A 19334-nucleotide genomic window follows, 5' to 3' on the forward strand; every position below is an offset into this window, starting at 1 on the left:
TGTGATGATTATAACTGATAACTAATGAAAACCCCAAATTCAGTATCTCAGAAAATTAGAATATTACTTAAAACCAATTCAAAGAAAGGATTTTTAGAACTCTTTGCCAAATGAAAAGTATGAACATGAAAAGAATGAGCATTTACAGCACTCAATACTTAGTTAGGGCTCCTTTTGCCTGAATTACTACACCAATGCAGCGTGGCATGGAGTCTGTGGCACTGCTCAGGTGTTATGAGAGCCCATGTTGTTCTGATAGTGGCCTTCAGCTCTTCTGCATTGTTGGGTCTGGCATATCACATCTTCCTCTTCACAATGCCCCATAGATTTTCAATGGGGTTAAGGTCAGGCGAGTTTGCTGGCCATTCAAGAACAGGGATACCATGGTCCTTAAACCAGGTAGTGGTGCACTGTGTGCAGGTGCAAAGTCCTGTTGGAAAATGAAATCTGCCTCTCCATAAAGTTGGTCAGCAGCAGGAAGTATTACCTGCTCTAAAACGTCCTGGTATACAGCTGCGTTGACCTTAACATAACACCAGCAGATGACATGGCACCCAAAGCATCACTGACTGTGTAAACTTTACACTGGACCTAAAGCAACGTGGATTCTGTGCCTCTCCTCTCTTCCTCCAGATTCTGAGACCTTGATTTCCAAAGGAAATGCAAAATTTACTTTCATCAGAGAACATAACTTTGGACCACTCAGCAGCAGTTCAGTTCTTTTTGTCTTTAACCCCAGGCGAGACGCTTCTGACGCTGTCTGTTGTTCAAGAGTGGCTTGACACAAGGAATGCGACAGCTGAAACCCATGTCTTGCATACGTCTGTGCGTAGTGGTTCTTGAAGCACTGACTCCAGCTGCAGTCCACTCTTTCTGAATCTATATATATGTATATACAATGATTCTTTTAGAGAAATAATAATTGGCGAGACTAACAAACTTATTCGACAAATGAAAATCGCTGTTTTACATCACGTGACCAAACACGGAAGTAGAATCTGCAGTCTCTCATTCAAGAAGAAAGTGCTTGTTCCTGATCGTATACTGAGGAACTTGGCAAACACAAGAACGTCGCGACTCTTCATGTCTTACTATTTAATTAAAACGTGACAATGACACAGGCTGAGAAAGAGCAGGACAACGGGAAGGAGAAAGAAAAGGACCGAGAGAAGGAGCGAGAGAAGGAGCAACAGCGCGGAGTGAAAAGACCAATCGCGCCTCCTGCCATTCCGGAACCTTTGCAGGAGGTGAGCTTTGTCCCGTGTTTCTATTGTTATCTGATACTCATGTTTTCATATTATATAAATTACTCATATTTGTAGTTAGTTGTTGAAATACTGTATAAACGATGTAATTTAGCCCATTTAGCGTTCATAGGCACATGTTGACTAGCAGACACTTCTTATCCGTTACTCTTAGGCCCATCTAAATCTAAACAGGACACAGTTTTGTCTGTTTAGATATTAGATTAACTCTTTATAGTTTATTTAGTTAATCGTTTATTTATGAAAATGTCAAAAAAATTAAAATAACTCCGAAGACCGCCACCGGTGCTGTTGACCTACAGGGCGCCGGTGGAAATTGAGCTACTGTTGGTCAAAGAAGGAGAGAAGAAGGGCGTTTTCGTAGGCAGAGAGAGATAGGAAAGCTAATAGTGTACGACAGACAGTAGGGACTTTGAATGTTGGGATTATGGCAGGGAAGGCTAGACATGTTTGGGTGATGCAGAGAAGGAAGGTGGATAAACTGTGTGTCTTGGATATACTGTATGACCAGGTGGAAAGCTGGCAAGGCTAGAAGCTTAGGAGCAGGGTTCAAGTTGTTTCACCATGGAGTGGATGGGAAGAGAAATGGAGAAGGAGTTATCCTGGAATGAGGAATGAGGAATGTTCTAGAGGTGAAAAGAGTATCAGACAGGTTGATGAGTCTGAAGCTGGAAATTGAAGGAGTGATGTTCAATGTTCTTAGTGGTTATTCCCTACAGGTAGGATGTGAGTTAGGAGAGAAGGAGAAATTCTGAAGTGAGTTAGATGAAGTGATGCAGAGCATCCCCAGAGGTGAGAGAGTGGTGACTGGTGAAGATTTCATTGGACATGTTGGTGAAGGAAAAAGAGGTGATTAGAATGTGATGTCTTCAGGACAGGAATGCAGAAGGACAGATTGAGGAAAACTTTACAAAGAGGATGGAAATGGCTTTAGTGAACACTTTCTTCCAGAAGAGGCAGGAACATAGGGTGACATATAAGAGTGGAGGTAGAAGCACTCAGGTGGACTACATCTTATATCAATGTTGTAAGCTGAAAGAGATCAGTGACTCCAAACTATTGGTAGAGGAGAAAGTAGCAGACAACACAGGATGGTGGTGTGTACAATGGCTCTGGTTGTGAGGAAGATTAATGGTAAATAGTCTTCTCCTATATAGCACTTTTCTACCTATTGGTACTCGAAGCGCTTTACACTGCTTCATATTTACCTATTCACACTCACGTTTGCACATCGATGGGGGAGCTGCTATACAGCTGGAAAACACTCACCAGGAGCAACTAAGTTGGGGTTCAGTGTCTTGCTCAAGGACACTTTCACATGGGAGCGGAGGAGCTGGGGATTGAACCAGCAACTGGGAGATTAGTGGACGACTGCTCTACCTCCTGCGCCACAGTCGCTTCCAGAAGAGGACTATGGAAAAGTAGAGGAGGAATTGGTAGAAGTTAAACAAGAAAGAATTAGGAAGAAGAGTTTTCAGGGAGGAGATGAGACAGGATCTGGGACAATTACGGCTAATGTGATCAGCGAGACAGGTAGGAGGGTACTCAGTATGTCATCGGGAAAGGGGAAAGTGGACAAGGAGGCTCGGTGGTGGAACGAGGATGGTAGAGGTGGCAATTGAGCATATGAGAATTTATATGCTAGGTTGGGCAGTAGGGAGTAGAGAGATAGTAATGAGAAGGATGTGCAGCAGGTTAGGGTGATTAAAGATGAGGATAGAAATGTATTGACAGGTTCTTTAAGGATGCGGATGGAGAAGTACAGAGAAGGTCATAGGGAGTTGCATTGTGTCTTTGTAGATTTAGAGAAAGCGTATTACAGGGTACCGAGAGAGGAGCTGTGGTATTGTATGAGGACATCTGGAGTGGCAGAGAAGTATGTTAGAGTGGTGCAGGACATGTATGAGAGCTGTAAGACCGTTTGAAAGAAGGGTTTAAATGGAGGTGGGTCTGTATCAAGGATCGGCTCTGAGCCCCTTCTTGTTTGCTCTGCTGATGGACAGGCTGACAGATCAGGTTAGACAGGTTTGCAGATTAAATTGTAATTTGTAGCAAGAGCAGGGAGCAGGTGGAAGAAAATCTAGAGAGGTGGAGGTCTGCTCTGGAAAGCAGAGGTATGAAGCTTAGCCGCAGCAAGACAGAATACATGTGTGTGAATGAGAGGGATCCAAGATGGAACGTTGAGGTTACAGGTGAAGAACGTGCAGGACTTTAAGTATTTAGGGTCAATGGTTCAGAGCAACGAGAGTGTGGAAAAGAGTTGAAGAGGCGAGTGCAAGCCGGTTGGAACAGGTGGAGAAAAGTGTCAGGTGTGTTGTGTGATAAAAGAGTATCAGCAAGAATGAAAGGAAAGGTGTTCAAGACGGTGGTGAGACCAACGATGTTGTTCGGCTTAGAGACAGTGGCACTGAAGAAAAGACAGGAGGCAGAGCTGGAGGTAGCAGAGCTTAAGATGTTGAGGTTCTTTTTGGGAGTGACGAGGATAGACAGGATCAGGAATGAGGACATCAGAGGGACAGCTCATGTTAGATGTTTTGGAGACAAAGTCAGAGAGGCCAGATTGAGGTGGTTTGGACATGTTCAGAGGAGTGTGATTATATTGGTATAAGGATGCTGAGGTTGGAGCTGCCAGGCAGGAGGTCTAGAGGAAGAGGAGATTGATGGTTAGTTGGTGTGAGAGAAGACGATGCAGAGTTTCACATTATGTCCATCAACTCTTTTTGTTCACAATAGCTTTGATGAGGCAAAGAGTTTCTCCCAAGTTTTTTTGCCTTATCACCTTACACCAGTGCTCAATTTAGTTGAAAGTTTTGCAACCAAAACAGGACAAATGCCTGCAGCAGGTTCCAAGATATTGTAGAAAGCTTTTTGTAAAGACAAGAGGCTGCTGTAGTGTAATGAATTCCTACTTCTGTTGTGCATGACATGAGTATGTGTACTCTGACAACCTAAAATAATGATATTTTTCCTCTTTTACAGCAAATACAGAGTAATTTTATAATTGTCATTCACCCTGGTTCAAGGACACTCCGCATTGGCCGAGCAACAGACACTCTTCCGGTCACAGTCCCACATGTGATAGCTCGCAGACACAAACAGAGTGGACAAACCCGATATGAAGATCCTTGGCTATTAAGAGAGGGTCTAAGTGTATGTGAATGGTGAAGACAAATATATCCACAGTACTATCTTTCAGTATGTGTCTTACCGTCCTTGCTTGTTAATGCCATTCAGCAGAAGCCAGAGAGTAATGAGCAGAGGCAGAATGGGCTTAAAATGGTTGACCAGGCCATCTGGTCTAAGAAGATGTCAAATGGAGTTCGCAGGACTCCTGTGTCCCCTGAACAGGTGTGTAAAATAAAATGAGAGAATTGCCACATAAATGTAAAACTACACAATTCGCTGACAGCAGCAAAGTGATTCTATTCTACTTGTAATGGTAAAGATGAATAAAAGGTAAAAATGACAAAAAGGTGTTACAGTAATAAAGTCTTTACTGGCCAGTTTAAATTCTATTAAATAATAGTGTATGCTTTTATCTGTTAAAACTATATAAAAAAATCTAGTCTTCATGCCAGTTTCTTTGTATGTGTATTTAGGCCAGAGCTTATAACTGTCAGATCCGTCCAGCTGTACTGGACAGCAGCTCCAGGATAAAGTGGACCAGCACAGCCCACCATCCTCCTTATCTGGTGGGAGAGGAGGTCAGTACAGGAGTCTATAATTTAAAAAACTGAAACATATAACCCTGAAGTCCTTATTTTTTTAATATATTACTCTCCCTCTATTTCCCCCAACATTTTATTTACCTTAGGCTCTTTATGTGAATCCATCTGACTGTTACAACATTTACTGGCCTATAGTCAGAGGTCAGCTCAATGTTCACTCTGGTCCTGGAGGCTCACTGACCGGCGTTCTGGCTGATCTTGAGACAATCTGGAGTTATGTCATTCAAAAGCATCTCGACATCCCCCTCAAAGATTTAAAGGTAGATAAAAGGTTCATAAAAATATTTATTTTATTTTAAAATTGTTTTGTTTACCAGTGTGTATAAATGTTTATTTGAGGCAATTATTTAAAAGGCACAGAAATAAGCATGTATAAAAATGTCAGGAAAAAGATAAGTTGAATAGGTGCAAAATTTTTAACATTACCAAGTAAGTTAAGAGTTAAGATGAAGCAGAAAGACTTGTGCAGGACTAAATGTAATTTTCTTAAGAGTTAAGAGTTTCTTTAAGAGTTAAAGAGGCAAAAAGACAGGAACTCCTCAAACTATATTGAAAACACATTTCTTCTTACATTAGTGCTTTGTTTTTGTACTGGGTGCCAGTATTACAGATGCATCTTATTAGTCCCAGACATCTACAACAGGCAGCACATCAAGGAAGTTGTCAACATGCTGCTGCTAAATATGGGCTTCTCAGGTATTACATACATACATTTAAGGCATTAAACCAGACAAAGACACACAATTACTTTTATTTACCAATGCTCCCCACCTATTTCTGTCTTGTGTGTGTGTGTGTGTGTGTGTGTGTGTGTGTGTGTGTGTGTGTGTGTGTGTGTGTGTGTGTGTGTGTGTGTGTGTGTGTGTGTGTGTGTGTGTGTGTGTGTGTGTGTGTGTGTGTGTGTGTGTGTGTGTGTGTGTGTGTGTGTAGCAATTGTTGTGCACCAGGAGTCAGTGTGTGCTACATTTGGCAGTGGGCTAAGCAGTGCTTGTGTTGTGGATGTGGGAGACCAGAAGACCAGTCTCTGTTGTGTAGAAGATGGAGTGTCCCACCGGAACTCCAGGTTGGCCTGAGAGCAACCTTTTAATGTTTAATTCATGTGTATGATTCAAATTATGTATCTATGTTCGAATTGCAGATTTGATTATGGATCATTTTCACACATGAAATGGTGATACTGGCACAAAAAATATAGGATACTGGAAATTTATATTTGTCTGTTGGACTCTGCAGGTTGTGTTTGGCGTATGGTGGCTCAGATGTGACACGCACTTTCTTCTGGCTCCTGCAGAGGGCAGGTTTTCCCTACAGAGACTGTCAGCTGTCCAGCAGACTGGACTGTCAGCTTCTCCAGAATCTAAAAGAAAACTTCTGTCATCTAGATCAAGTGTGTTTCCCAAGGGTTGGGATGTGTTTGTTTGAGGAAGGGTTTGGGACATTGGCTTATACAGTGATCATTTTTAGCAGTGTTTAAGATTAATTTTACATGTATATTTGTATATTGTTCTCTTATTCTGAATAGGACATATCAGGACTTCAAGATCATGAATTCCAGACACGTTTCCCAGAAGCCCCAGCTCTTCTTTACCAAGTTCGACTAGGGGATGAGAAATTACAGGTACATACTGTACTTTGAGCCAAAGTGAAAAGACAAAGAGTTTACATTGCACCTAAATTGTCTTTACAGTATTTGTCTCCAGCTCCTGTACTAGAACCGTGGCTTTAATTATCTCTCTGATCTTCACGTTGTGTCTTGTTTGTGTATGTTTGTATTAGGCCCCTATGGGTCTTTTCTACCCGACAACATTTGGCATTGTTGGTCAGAAGATGACATCACTTCAGTACCGTTCCCAAGGTGACTCAGAGGATCCTCATGATGAACACTACCTGCTGGCCACACAGAGCAAACAGGACCAGGTAACACACCCAGATATGGACACATTTCACACAGTAAATTACATTTCTTTAGATATATGCTCGCTATACTTGCTTATTTTTCCACTTTTCTCCATTAGTCCTCCAAGTCTGCTGCAGACCGAAAGGCTACATCCAGACCAGGTGGAGGTTTGGATGGTGAGATGAGCAGTCAAGGAGGAATGGGAGAGATGTCAGATCTGCCCCGGGGCTGTGGGAGTGGCAGTGGTGGAGGAGGCACACAAGGGGAGATAGATCTAGGACCTGCCCATGGGGAGTGCCTGATGGGGTCAGGAGAGGTGGAGGAACCCATATCTGCTCATCTCTCCAGGAAGAGTGCAATCATGAGCCAGTTTGAAAGCAAAGCACTGGGCCTTGATAAGGCTATTCTGCATAGTATTGACTGCTGTGGTAAGGAATGAAAGAAAATTAAGTCAAGAAAGTTGTAAAATTATCCGTGTTTGAGTTAATTGATTTAGAAGAGAGAGGTTCCCAAGCAAGACCTCTTCCTCACTCTCCAGCTGTAACACGTTAATGCAGAAATTGGATCCAACTGTTTAGGAAAAGAAATTGTCAGGAAATGTATAGATTTAAAATACTATAAAATGTTTTATCGTGTTTTCTAGTATTGTTTTATCTTATTTACAAGGAAATAAACGATGTGAAACTGAACAGATGTTTCACAGTGCTTAAGTCCCCCAATTTCAGCGCACATTTTCCTTTTTGTTGACAGCATCCGACGAGACCAAGCGAAAGATGTACAGTTCCATCCTCGTTGTAGGAGGAGGGCTCATGTTTCACGGTGCTCAGGAGTTTCTGCTTCACCGCATCATCAACAAGATGCCGCCCTCCTTCAGACGGCTGGTAGACAATGTTGAAGTTATCACACGACCAAAGGTAACCTTGGATGTGCTATCGGAAGTTTTAAATGAATGAGTGCTGCACACAGCTCCTATAATATACTGTAAATAAATGTATATGTGCTATAGGACATGGACCCTCCTCTGATAGCGTGGAAGGGTGGAGCAGTGCTAGCATGTCTGGACACTACGCAAGAGATGTGGATCCACCAAAGAGAGTGGCAGCGTTTTGGTGTCCGAATGCTCCGCGAGAGAGCTGCCTTCGTCTGGTGACACCAAATGCTTTACACATAAAGATAAGAGCATTTGAGTTGGACCAACAGAATCCATAAATCTTGGAGTTTCTTTAATTTCTGAACATGGTATGATAGATTTAGTAGGCTTCTTTCATTGCATATGAGAGTAAAACTTTTAAACATGAGATATGTAACACTTACAGTATATCTACCCCAAAAAGCTACAAGTTTTACAAACCATTATCAGATGTAACTGTATTTGTTTCATTTGTCAATCATTATGGATTTGTTACCATACTGCATTTAAACACAAGGTTACTTCATTGCAACCGAGGTTTCTCTTGACAATCTTTGTTGATAATCTCAGTGCTATTCTTACAGATTTAACTGTTGAGTTAAAAGAATGACAAATTCACTATATGTTCTACCATTATGTAATTTATTTTCTCAGTCCTTTGCAAGTCAATTTTTAAATACTGAAGGTTTATAAAAAAATACAGTATTGTTCAAAATAATAGCAGTACAATGTGACTAACCAGAATAAGAGCGTGCATTTATCAGTATTTCTTAGCTCTGTATAGGGTCATGACCAAGTATGACAGTAATGGAACACAACAAACTCAGTAGTATTTTAACAGTGCAACTTTTTATTGAAACAAAATGATTAAAAAAAAAACAGAATAATTTCATAATTTCCAGGAGGGATGAACATAAGAGATGTCATTTAAACACATCTCTAACCAACCAGTGTAGAAGAGAAGACCAAAAAAGGGAGGAAGTGATATGTATAGCTGCTATATCAGCCAGTCCAGCCCCTACATGTAGGAATTCCCAGAAAGGCATCAAGAAACTGCTTATGGCAGCGGCAGCTATTGAAGAGGGGCTTCAGCACTGTAACATCACCATCTTTCCTTAGGACGTCAGGAAACAGACACTGTGCCAGGCCCCACGCCTACACATCCAGTGTAGGCATTTACCTAGAGAGAAGCAAGGGTTAAACAATGTTAAACCTATTATCGCTTTATAACAACATGTGTATATCTGATAATATAATTTTATGTTAAAAAGCAAACAAAAAAAACTCCTCTATACCTTCCTCATCCTCCTCCGCCCATTGGTGGAGCACCTGGACCTCCACCATGGGTTATTCCTCCCATCCGTCTTCTGCCACCAGGGGGACCAGGGGGACTGCATAAACAAGCAACAGGGCAGAGGTAAGAACGGTATCAAATTTGGCTGAGGAAAACTCTTAACCAAGGAAATGTTTTTAGTGGTGATGTTGAAATTCACTCAATGTCTCCAGTGGTAGCAAAGAAAAGGAAACAAATTGTTTACAATGTTACAATTTCTCTGTTTTTAAGTTGAAACTCTGAGATAAAAGGCGATAATTCTGTTTATTATGGAGGTCATAGTGGCGTCATTCTGGAGTGCATTATGAGAAAAGGTGGACCTAATGTTTTGGCCTCCCTCATTCATTTTAAATAGAGGGACATATATGACATGTACCCAATGTGTGTGTTGAGAAAAAACACCAGGGACTTACCCTCTGCCATCAGAGAAGCGTGACGAAGCACATTGTTTATCCTTTGTCAGGTCAGGGTTAAGAATTGTTTTAAAACTGGCAGAGAACCAAGAAAAGAAAAATTGTTTTGCTTAACTCTTAGAATACAAAATACAATTCCACACACCTCAGAACACAGCTCCTTAGTAAATGTGATAATATAACAACCAAAGTTAGGTTGGTAAACAAACCTCTTGATCAGCATGTTAACACTGAATGTGAGTCAATGTGCCTACGATTAAATTCTGCTCAAAGCACCATTTTGCGTACTACAGCCAGTGGTGTGGCTGTGGGCTCTAGTTTTGCCAATTTAATAACATTTGATATTAGAAATCCAATATTAATTGTCTGCTCTCATTATTCAATATAGACAGCTGAGTTGCAGTATGTTTTAAATAAAAAACAGTTATGGTTACATATACATTTGGGTCCAAAGGTTAGTATCCCCTTACATTCAAATAGCATGTAAGGGGATGCAAACTTAACTAACCCTAACACAATAAGAGTGCACATTAATTTCATCATCAGAAGTAACAAATGGTAAGGAAGTGTATTAAAAAATAATATTAATTATGAGTGCAAAAGTTTGCACCCCCTTGGTAATTACTTTAATTCATAAAAGAGACTTTTGTACTGCAAATTTTTCAACCAATTGCACTTAGCAAGTTTTAGCGAATTAACATGTAGGATAGCTGACGCTGTATGGAAGGTTACAAAATATATTATACCTTTCGATTTACTTTACTCTATGTCCGTTGGACCGAATTACTTACAACAACCCGACGAACTCAACAGCCTCCCAAAAGAGATCGACCAGTAAGGTTAATCGCCATGGTGACTGGATCCTGCTGTCCAGGACCTGGCCTGGGATAGATAGAAACAAATTAATCGTTTTCATAGCCTCGTATTTCTACACATTGACTGAATGCCAATCGGGCTCAAAAGCAAGAAACAGAAAAAGGACCTCGCTTTCCAAAGCATATTAAGAACAGCATAGATTTACCACTTAGCCTTACTATGCGAAACTGGATACAGGTTTTATACATCGCCACATGTTTAACATACCGCATTTTACACTGGAATGATAAGATGGGAAAACCTTGTAGTAGTATACAAGTTGGATTTACTCAGCAGTTCTACGGGCTACGCAGATACAGCCTCGCTGAAATAGTAGCTAACAAGCTAACTAGTTTGCTAAATTTAATCTACGTTACGGGTCTGCTATTATTAAAGATTCCACTTTTATTCTATATCGAAAATACATCTGAAAAACGGTTAAAAATTGATTCTAAAGATAAAGACACTAACGGTATAAGAGACAGGAGAAACCACTCACCGTTGGACACGTACACCATCTTTCTGAAACCTTCAACACCGCTGTGTTTACAAGTGACGCTGCACTTCCGGGTCATGTATTCTGCGTCATTCTCGGTTTGCGCATGTACAGTGGTTGCGGGGGAAATGAATGAACTGCAGTTTCTGTTTGTAATGTGTCAAACTAAAGACTTAACTTACGTTTATTTCACAATTCTGAATGCACAAGATACCAATTCAATATAAAACCGGTTGCAGTTTATTAGTCAAAGCATATAGTGTCTGAAAAGAAAGCAACAGCCTTTGCAATAAATCCAACTTTCATGAAGGTTCGTTGTTATTTATATGTGTATACACGCATAAAGAAATGTTTAACTGCTATTTTTGACTGTCTCGTTGTCTAGTAGAATTGTAACGTGTTTCCTATATTTTTGTCTACCCTCACTGATATAAATGGGTTACACAAAACTAAGAACACAATCGAAATAGCATCTATTATAATTTGTTAGGCTAAGCAGGCATACAGTATGTGGCATAAACCCCTTCACTTTTTAAATAGCTTTCATAGACTCATATGTATTTTATTTTTAAACATAGAGCAACTCAATCCTGGTATATGGTTATGGTTATTTATTTTATCACTACAGCTTTTCCTGTACATCCTACCTATCTCACTAAAGATTAATCTTTGTTGATAGACCATAGTATATTTCTGATTTAATTTTTAAAAAATCTAAGTAAAGATTTGTTTAGTACTGTACATGTGCTGCCAGCACTTGTCTCACTCCTCTCGCCACAGCACATGTACATGTACATGCAAGTTCTATAAACGTGAAATGTAGTAAACAAAAGCAGAGATGGCTTGGTAAAAATGTCTTGATTCACATTCAACTAATTACAGTGGAATCAAAAATTATCATTCATAACAGTTGCAGCCATAGGCAATTATTGCCATGGCTGTCAATATTTTGTATATAGTTGCGGTTCAAAAAATAATGCTAGTCAAACAATCAGAAATAGTTAAAATAAATATCATCTTAGCCTGACTGAAAGATGTCGAAATAACAAGTTTTTACACTTGTATTGTGAATTGTACTGTTAAACTGTTGCAACAGTAGAATTATTTCCAACTACTAATATTAACTCTTAACTGCCAAACACCAAAGTCACGTTTGTTTGTTAAACACAAAAAATTAAACAATAGTGAAAAATCAAAATATTGCACTATAAGGCATTCATGCAAAAATAATAATAAAGTGATGGGCACATTTAACAGTTGGCAACATCAAGAAATGAAGGCATTCTGTGGTTTTCCCTTAACATTTACTATACAGATGTTATAGAAAGGTGGAAATACAACACATCAGACTGAGTTATTCCTTTCCACTGATCTGAGGCTCAGGTACTCTGCCGTTGTCCTCATGCAGTTTAAAGCGGTCATCTTTTTCACTGGCCTGGTATTCAGCCCCTGTGCTTCCTTTCACAGGCTGTTGTGTGCCCTTGTCTTCTTCTGACTGTTTTCTCTGTTCAGATTTGTTTGTGTTGAACTCTTCAACACTACAGTGCGGTTCAGTTATTTTGTCTCCCAAAGGTGTTTCTGTGTCAATTCCTTTGTCGGGTTCTGCTTCGGTGTTCTTTCCATAAAACTTTTCCCCAGCCGTCTCTCTGTCTGGTTTCCAATTGGCCGCTCCTCTAAAAATGCCAGCCTTATGGAGCTCCCGCCGTATAGTTTTTACTGATACAGTGTGAGAGAGATGTCTATTTAACTCTGAGGTTATTTTTGATGCTGTATACTCAGGGTGTTCATCAACTATCCTGATAAGTGTCTGTCTGTCCTTTTCCGTGAGCTTTGACTTGCGCCCGCTGTTCTTTTTTGCGGATGCTGTTCGCCCGTGCTTGATGTACACAGTCATAACTCTGGAAACTGTTCCCCTCGCCACATTAAACAGCTGCGCCGTTTTTGTGACAGATGCACCAGACAGTCGTGCAGCAACTATCTGGCATCTTTCAAACTCTGTTAAGTCACTCATTTTACTTTCGCTGATTACAGTGTTGACAGACAACCAAGAGCAGGCCGCGGTCTATGTAATTGCTACTTCGGTGCTCCCAAGTCTTCTGTCACACAGGGTTTCCATTATTTTGTAAACAGAAGCAGAAGGATCCAGGTGTAGGAAAACATGTGCACATGACGTGCACGGTGTCCTTGTCGGTCTATAAAATTGAGAATACAGCAAATAAGAAGTAAAAACGCAACTTGTTTAAAGCGCACACATCGAACTGTACACTAAGGCAGAAGCTCTGTGTTAAACTGAATTTGTTACCAACACTCACACAGCCATTGCGCGCTCAACTAAGAACTACGTTACAGCCAGTGGACAATAAAAGACAGTTTCCCGGGAAATATATTGTAATTGTGAAGCAGCAGGTAAAATAGATATTTAGAAGTTCGTTAGCTTTAGCTCGATTTACGGTCTAAGCTGTTCAGTCAAACTCGATGGTGCAACGGTAACGTGACTTTGGCTAAGCAGGTAGCAGCTACGAGATTAGTTAAACTATATCGGCAACATACGTACACAGCATAGATGGTACTATGTTGGAATGTTACCGCTTTTTGAAGGCAAACGCAACACAAACGCCGTACTTACAACTAAACATGTAGCTTATGAGGAACCCCGCCTGCCCACCACCAATGCTTCATCTTCGCTAACGTTGTTTGTTGTCAATAAATATATTGCCACGTCCGGTGAGCTTTTCAGAATAAAAGCGTCCCGGCTACAACTGTTCTACATTTTCTGTCTGAGAAAAGTAGCACCACTCTCCGAGAATAAAATGTTGTTGGTTTACTCCACTACATTATTTTCAGATTTACATAGATACTAGTTACATTTCTGATCGATGATAGAAAACACAGTATAGTAAGATTTTACTGACCCAAATGTTTGCACCCCCCTGATAAAACCATTAAAGATAAACTTCCTGATGTGTATTCAATATTTTAATAATGAAAAACGTTTTACTCTCTTTGCCATTTAAAAATAAGGTGATGAATATTTTGCACCTACCTGTGTTATGGTATCACCTTTTGTTTATATTACAGGCAGATTAACAAATGGGCATTTTGCCTTTAATAGTGAAAATGTAGAGGGAACAACGAAACAGAAAAAGCATATAGTGGGTGATCAGAACAGCAATATATTTTCTCTTGCCAAATCACTGAACGGCACATTAGTAAAACTGTACCACAAATACAGCTGATTTATTAAATTATTTTCACTTGTTCCCATGTTTTTCTTCTCATTCTCAGTGTGACAAATAGTCACAATATTCAGAATCTTCATTAACACAGTGCAATAACCCTTTTATTGTATATAGATAATGATATAAAGTTGGAGCTTTATTGGACAAACATTTGATAGCTGCACTCGCTGGTTTATACTTAACTAAAGTTAACTAATCTCAAAATACATAAGTTAGACTTAGCAAAATCCTCAAAATGTATTGTACAGCATATGCTCATATTCAAGACTCTTGAAGTTTTACAAGAAAAAATAAAGTGTGCTAAATGAAAAACATGGTATCTTAATTCAAACAATAACCAGTCAAAATTTAATAAAAAGCCTAATATTAAACAAATCAGAACAAGTTACTTCTTTTCTATCTGGGATGCAGGTGATTTGCTCTCTTCAGGAGGATTATGGTTGTCAACTGCAGAGTCAGACACTGGTTTCTGATTGGCAGCTTCTCCATTAGCTCCTGCTTTTGCTGGTTTTACAGTTTTTGTCTGTGGCTTGTTCCTCCTGTTTTTCTTTGCTGCTGCAATGTGTCCGTGTTTGTTATAAACACTCATAACTTTGAGGACAGTTCGACTTGATACATCACATAGCTGGGCTGTTTCTCTGATAGACAAGCCTGCAAGTTGTGCACCAACTATTTGACCTCTGTGAAAATCTGTTAACTCATTCATACTGGATGTGTTGGAGAGGACAGTCACTTCTGCAGTGTGCAGGCAATCTCAAATTTGAATCAAGCTAAGATCTCAGAAGCTGCCTCTGTAGATTCAGTTTCTTCAGAGGTGAAGTTATTTTACAATATGGAGTTTCCCTTATTTCATCCACTGCATTAGGGAGAGATCATGTGTCCTGGTTGTTCTGTAACAAAAGGAGACCACAAGATTTTTATATTTGTGACGAAAATGAAATTGTATGCTAATGTAGTGTTTTTTATTAATTTTCACCCATTATCAGGACTCACACAACTTGATCTAACATTTTCTGAGAATTGCTGAGGCGTTTTATTAAAAATAGCTAGGTTCCAACCCAAGATTTAGATTGGGACAGTCACAGGTGGTCAGTCCACGCTGTAACGTGATTTACTGTAGGCTAAACGGACTGCAAGATACCAGATTATGTCCCGTCAACACATTTTCAGAGTACAATAATATCATTTAATGCAGATTAAACACAAATAATGCTTCTGTATCAACTAAAACTACACAAAATCTGTTCATGGTTACCGTATCATTGAGATGTTTTAGTTTTCCTCTTCTTCTTTGTATTGCATGGCAGACCGGTGACAAAGGCAAACCTATCCTTTGTTATCCTTGTTAGACCAATACTTGTATCTGACAATGGTTTGTGTGAAACTGAATCTTAATAAAATTGTTTTTAATGGCTGCACTTTCTCTATCTGATAAAGACCAAAATATATTGCAGTAATATCTGCAGTATGTGTTCCTCTCTGACTTTCTTTAGATTGCTTTTATGTTTTCTGTGACACTTCTAGTTTTTACAATTTATGTTTAGTTGCTGCGTTGCTCCCCCGTCTGATGGTTTTAATCCAAATCATAACACAACTACCGAATTATTCATGTGCGTTTTTTCCCTCCTCCTCTGTTAATAGACGTCGCAGTTTTACCAATCATAATGCTAATTGATAATAATAAAGTAATCTGCCAAACTTCTCTAAATGGCTTGTATAAACTCTTTTTATGGACTTTTTCCAAGTTAGAAGAAGATCCAATCCACTGTATTTTTATGATGTGAAACTGTTTCAGTTTGACAATTCGGAGGTAGTTTTGTCTTTAGTCACCAGAGGGCAGCACAGACTGTTGAACGACAAAGATGAAATGGCGTGTGCGGCTACGCTGCCTTCTATCATCACCCTACCAATGATAGTACATCATTGCTTATTTTAATAGGGGCCTTAAGCTGATATATTTAACAATTAAATAATATGCTGGGAAATATTGTCGTTGACTAACGCAGCCGTTTTTGTCAGGTACGTAGATGCAGTCAGGCATAAGTAGCTAACAAGCTAACTAGTTTACTTAATTTAGCCTACAGGTATACTGTCATTACAGGTTATAAAAAATACAAAACCGTTAAATAATTGTAATAAATATGAAAATAATAAGAGAACAAACCACTTACCGTTGGATACGTTCACCATATTTCTCAAACCCTCAACAACAAAGCTGTGTTTACGATTGGCATCTACTTCCGGGTCACTTGATCTGCGTCATTCTCATTGGCGCACGTACAACGGCAAATAGAATAAAAATAGAAAGAAACTGCAAATTTGTCACAACGACTACTTTTTATGTGTTAAACTAAAATCTTTTGTTACATTTATGTCATAGTTTTAAACGCACAATATACCATTTCAATTTATTATTGGTTGCAGTTAAATAGTTAAAACTAATTGTCTAAAACAGCTACAGCGCTGCAATAAATCCAACTTTCCTGAATGGTTATTGGTAATGGGTTTTTTTTTGTTTGTCATTCTTATAAGATATGTATATATGTGTATACACACGCAAAGAAAATTGTTCAAATATATTAATTTATAATTGGAGTAGAAAATATTGGTATATAAATAAAAATAAAACAAACAAACAAAATATTTCAGATAAATACTTTATTTTTACTGTAAAAAATACTAAATACTGAATTTTTGTACTGTTTCCCCATTGGAAAATAATGCGTTATAGTGAGAGGGTTGTAATATTTAACCTAACAGCTTTTCCTGAACTTCCTACCTGCCACAGTCAAATTCAGTACAGTGGACAATGTTATTATTTACTGGGATTTAATGAAAAGCTACTACTCTTTGACATTTAGTAAAATTTAGGGGCGTTGTTATACATCTATAGTCACTAGAGGGCAGCACAGACTCTAAAACCATAAAAAAGACTGGCTGGTGATAGATTATCTTTTCTTTTAATAGGGGCCTTTATGACCTCGCTGAGGACGACCCCTTTCAGGTTTTCATACCTCCCTTCAAGAAACACTAATGATTTAAGAAGGCAAGACGATGACTTTGAAGTATCTTGGAACCACAATGATGTTCTTTTTCTGCTGCTCCTGGTGGCCATGACCCCAGACTGAAGGTTAAAGGTCAAAAGTTTAGACAAAGCAGAGCTGTGCTTCTGAGGGGGTCAAAGTTCATACACAACAGTGAGAAGAGCAGATCACACGTTTCACAAGTAGTATTAATTAGTTTCATTCACGTTTCTAGTTAAATGGAGTTGTTATTGTTCAGTTGACATTAAAACAAAATAAAATTAATATGTGGCCTGCAGCTTTTTACCTTGCATTACCTCTTATTTTCTCCATTGCTAGCTATTCTTCTTCTTCTCTCCTACAGATTTTCTCTTGGAATCCTCACATGACACCCCATATGATCAAAAATTCACGCCTATAAACAGTACACACAATGGATGTGGGCTAGTTTGCCTTAAATATATGTGTTATGTGTGATGTGTACATTTTTATGGCTAAAAGAAACTTCAACAATCAGATTTTTTTGTCATGTATGTGTGACCAAATTGTGCAAAAGTCAAACATTGTCAGATTTTAAGTGTTTCGTAGAGGTCAGAGAGTTATCAGTTTGTGTCTGTGTGGGTGTCTTGGGGAGGAGGCATCATTATTTTATATTATTATTTTTTATTTAAATTTCAAATTACATCTTTCTAAGGAAACTACTGCATTTAAAACACTTAGAATATCAAGAGAATGTAAACTATTGGGGAAAAAAACCTTAAAATAATTATTTTACTTAGAAACAGAAGCAAAAAAGTAATTAAATGTAAACAAGTATTCAGTTAAATTATACATGGTAATACAATGTTTTACTTAAGTATATAATAATTTCACAACTATATAGTACAACTACATAATATATGTAAAAAATATGAATAAAAGTTGTCAGTGGAAGGAATTAACACATTTTAAGATAAATGAATATGTTAGTGAAGCCAACCCAGTTTGAACTAGCAGTGGCAGTGAGTGGAGGATTATATTAAAGCCCTGCCACAGCTAAGTGAAGGGTCTGTATGGAGCTAAGTTTCCATTACTAATTTAAAGTGCAGTGTGATGGCTGTTTTGTGTCTTTATACTTCATTTCTCATTTTCCTTTCCGTTTTCACAATTAATTTTAATAACTCACAAAGATCAGTAATGTTTTTTTTTTCATGTGAATAATACATTCATTAAGAAATTAAATAGACTATTTACATGTACCTCTTTTCACTACACATCACACTCACACAAAATTATGTTTCCATCACTTTAGAGGACTTAACATTAAATTATATTAAGCCTCAAAAAGCCTTTTGAAGTTGTGTGGGCCGACCAAAATGAAATGTCCTCAGAACAATATCAGTGTATCTAAAATAAAATTTGTCCACACAAGTAAAAAAACAGATGCGCATATACACACACAATTAAAAATTGTCAAGCACCACACGCTGAATTTAAATGAATGCAGTTTAATTAGAATAAAAAAGGAGCATAAAGTTCTGATGGAAAATTAGAAAAGACATTAGACATCACATTAGAAACAATCAATTATGTTGATCTTGTTAGAGTTGTAAGGACTCTGACTTAAATAATTTCCTCGCCTCTTACACTACACTAACACTAACCTAAACGTAGGTCTAAAACCAAGACGTAACACACACACACACACACACACACACACTCCTATTGCTAATGTTCTCCCACTTAGACTGTGTTTTCACAAGACCGTAATGGATGAGTCCATTAGTGTTAAGTAGCGGGTTTGGCTATTTTTCACACCCTGGCTCCTCTAAAAGTGGACTGGGCTTCTCACAATAGGGGAGCTTTCAACACAGTCATCACTTTACATGACGAAACGTATGGAAACAAGTTCAAACATGCAAAGCATACACTGTCTCCTTCTTTCAGTCATAACGCACCGATTTCTTACATTTCAATTTTCTTCTGACAAAATGTAAAAAGAAATATACTGTTAGTAGTCTGCTATACAAAATCTATTCTTAAAGTAAATACATCAAATACAAACAGGTCAGACTTAAGTGTATCAAATCTAATGCACTACTGTATAGCATAACAACATTTTTCTACCACAGACAATTTGACATTTCCTTTCAACATCGGAGTGTTAAGTAAGGTGCTGAAAGTGAGTCAGGAGTT

The 19334-nt window shown here is 38.6% G+C and overlaps 2 protein-coding genes across 4 annotated transcripts; one reads left to right on the forward strand and one right to left on the reverse strand.

The window, feature by feature from the left end:
* Positions 1 to 970: 970 nt before the first annotated feature.
* actr8 (actin related protein 8) lies at positions 971 to 8332 on the forward strand. 3 transcript variants are annotated; one of them, XM_067527205.1, is made up of 13 exons: positions 972 to 1247; positions 4245 to 4415; positions 4500 to 4613; positions 4865 to 4969; positions 5080 to 5253; positions 5596 to 5689; positions 5924 to 6056; positions 6227 to 6380; positions 6516 to 6611; positions 6770 to 6910; positions 7009 to 7318; positions 7641 to 7804; positions 7897 to 8332. In XM_067527205.1, the coding sequence occupies exons 1-13, from the start codon at positions 1113 to 1115 to the stop codon at positions 8038 to 8040; spliced, it is 1935 nt and encodes a 644-aa protein (XP_067383306.1). In that variant the 5' UTR covers positions 972 to 1112; the 3' UTR covers positions 8041 to 8332. The 3 variants fall into 3 exon arrangements, with proteins under 3 accessions (XP_067383309.1, XP_067383306.1, XP_067383308.1); XM_067527207.1 differs by having other exon boundaries at positions 4503 to 4613; XM_067527208.1 differs by lacking the exons at positions 5596 to 5689; positions 5924 to 6056; positions 6227 to 6380 and having other exon boundaries at positions 971 to 1247.
* Positions 8333 to 8627: 295 nt separating this feature from the next.
* Positions 8628 to 11054, reverse strand: selenok (selenoprotein K). The gene is made up of 5 exons (XM_067527209.1): positions 10901 to 11054; positions 10338 to 10428; positions 9547 to 9621; positions 9096 to 9191; positions 8628 to 8980 (listed from the first exon to the last, which is right to left on the reverse strand). The coding sequence occupies exons 1-5, from the start codon at positions 10974 to 10976 to the stop codon at positions 8977 to 8979; spliced, it is 342 nt and encodes a 113-aa protein (XP_067383310.1). The 5' UTR covers positions 10977 to 11054; the 3' UTR covers positions 8628 to 8976.
* Between the last annotated feature and the right edge of the window lie 8280 nt (positions 11055 to 19334).

This window comes from Channa argus, chromosome 13 (genome assembly GCF_033026475.1).
Source record: "Channa argus isolate prfri chromosome 13, Channa argus male v1.0, whole genome shotgun sequence".
NCBI classification, from domain to species: domain Eukaryota; kingdom Metazoa; phylum Chordata; class Actinopteri; order Anabantiformes; family Channidae; genus Channa; species Channa argus.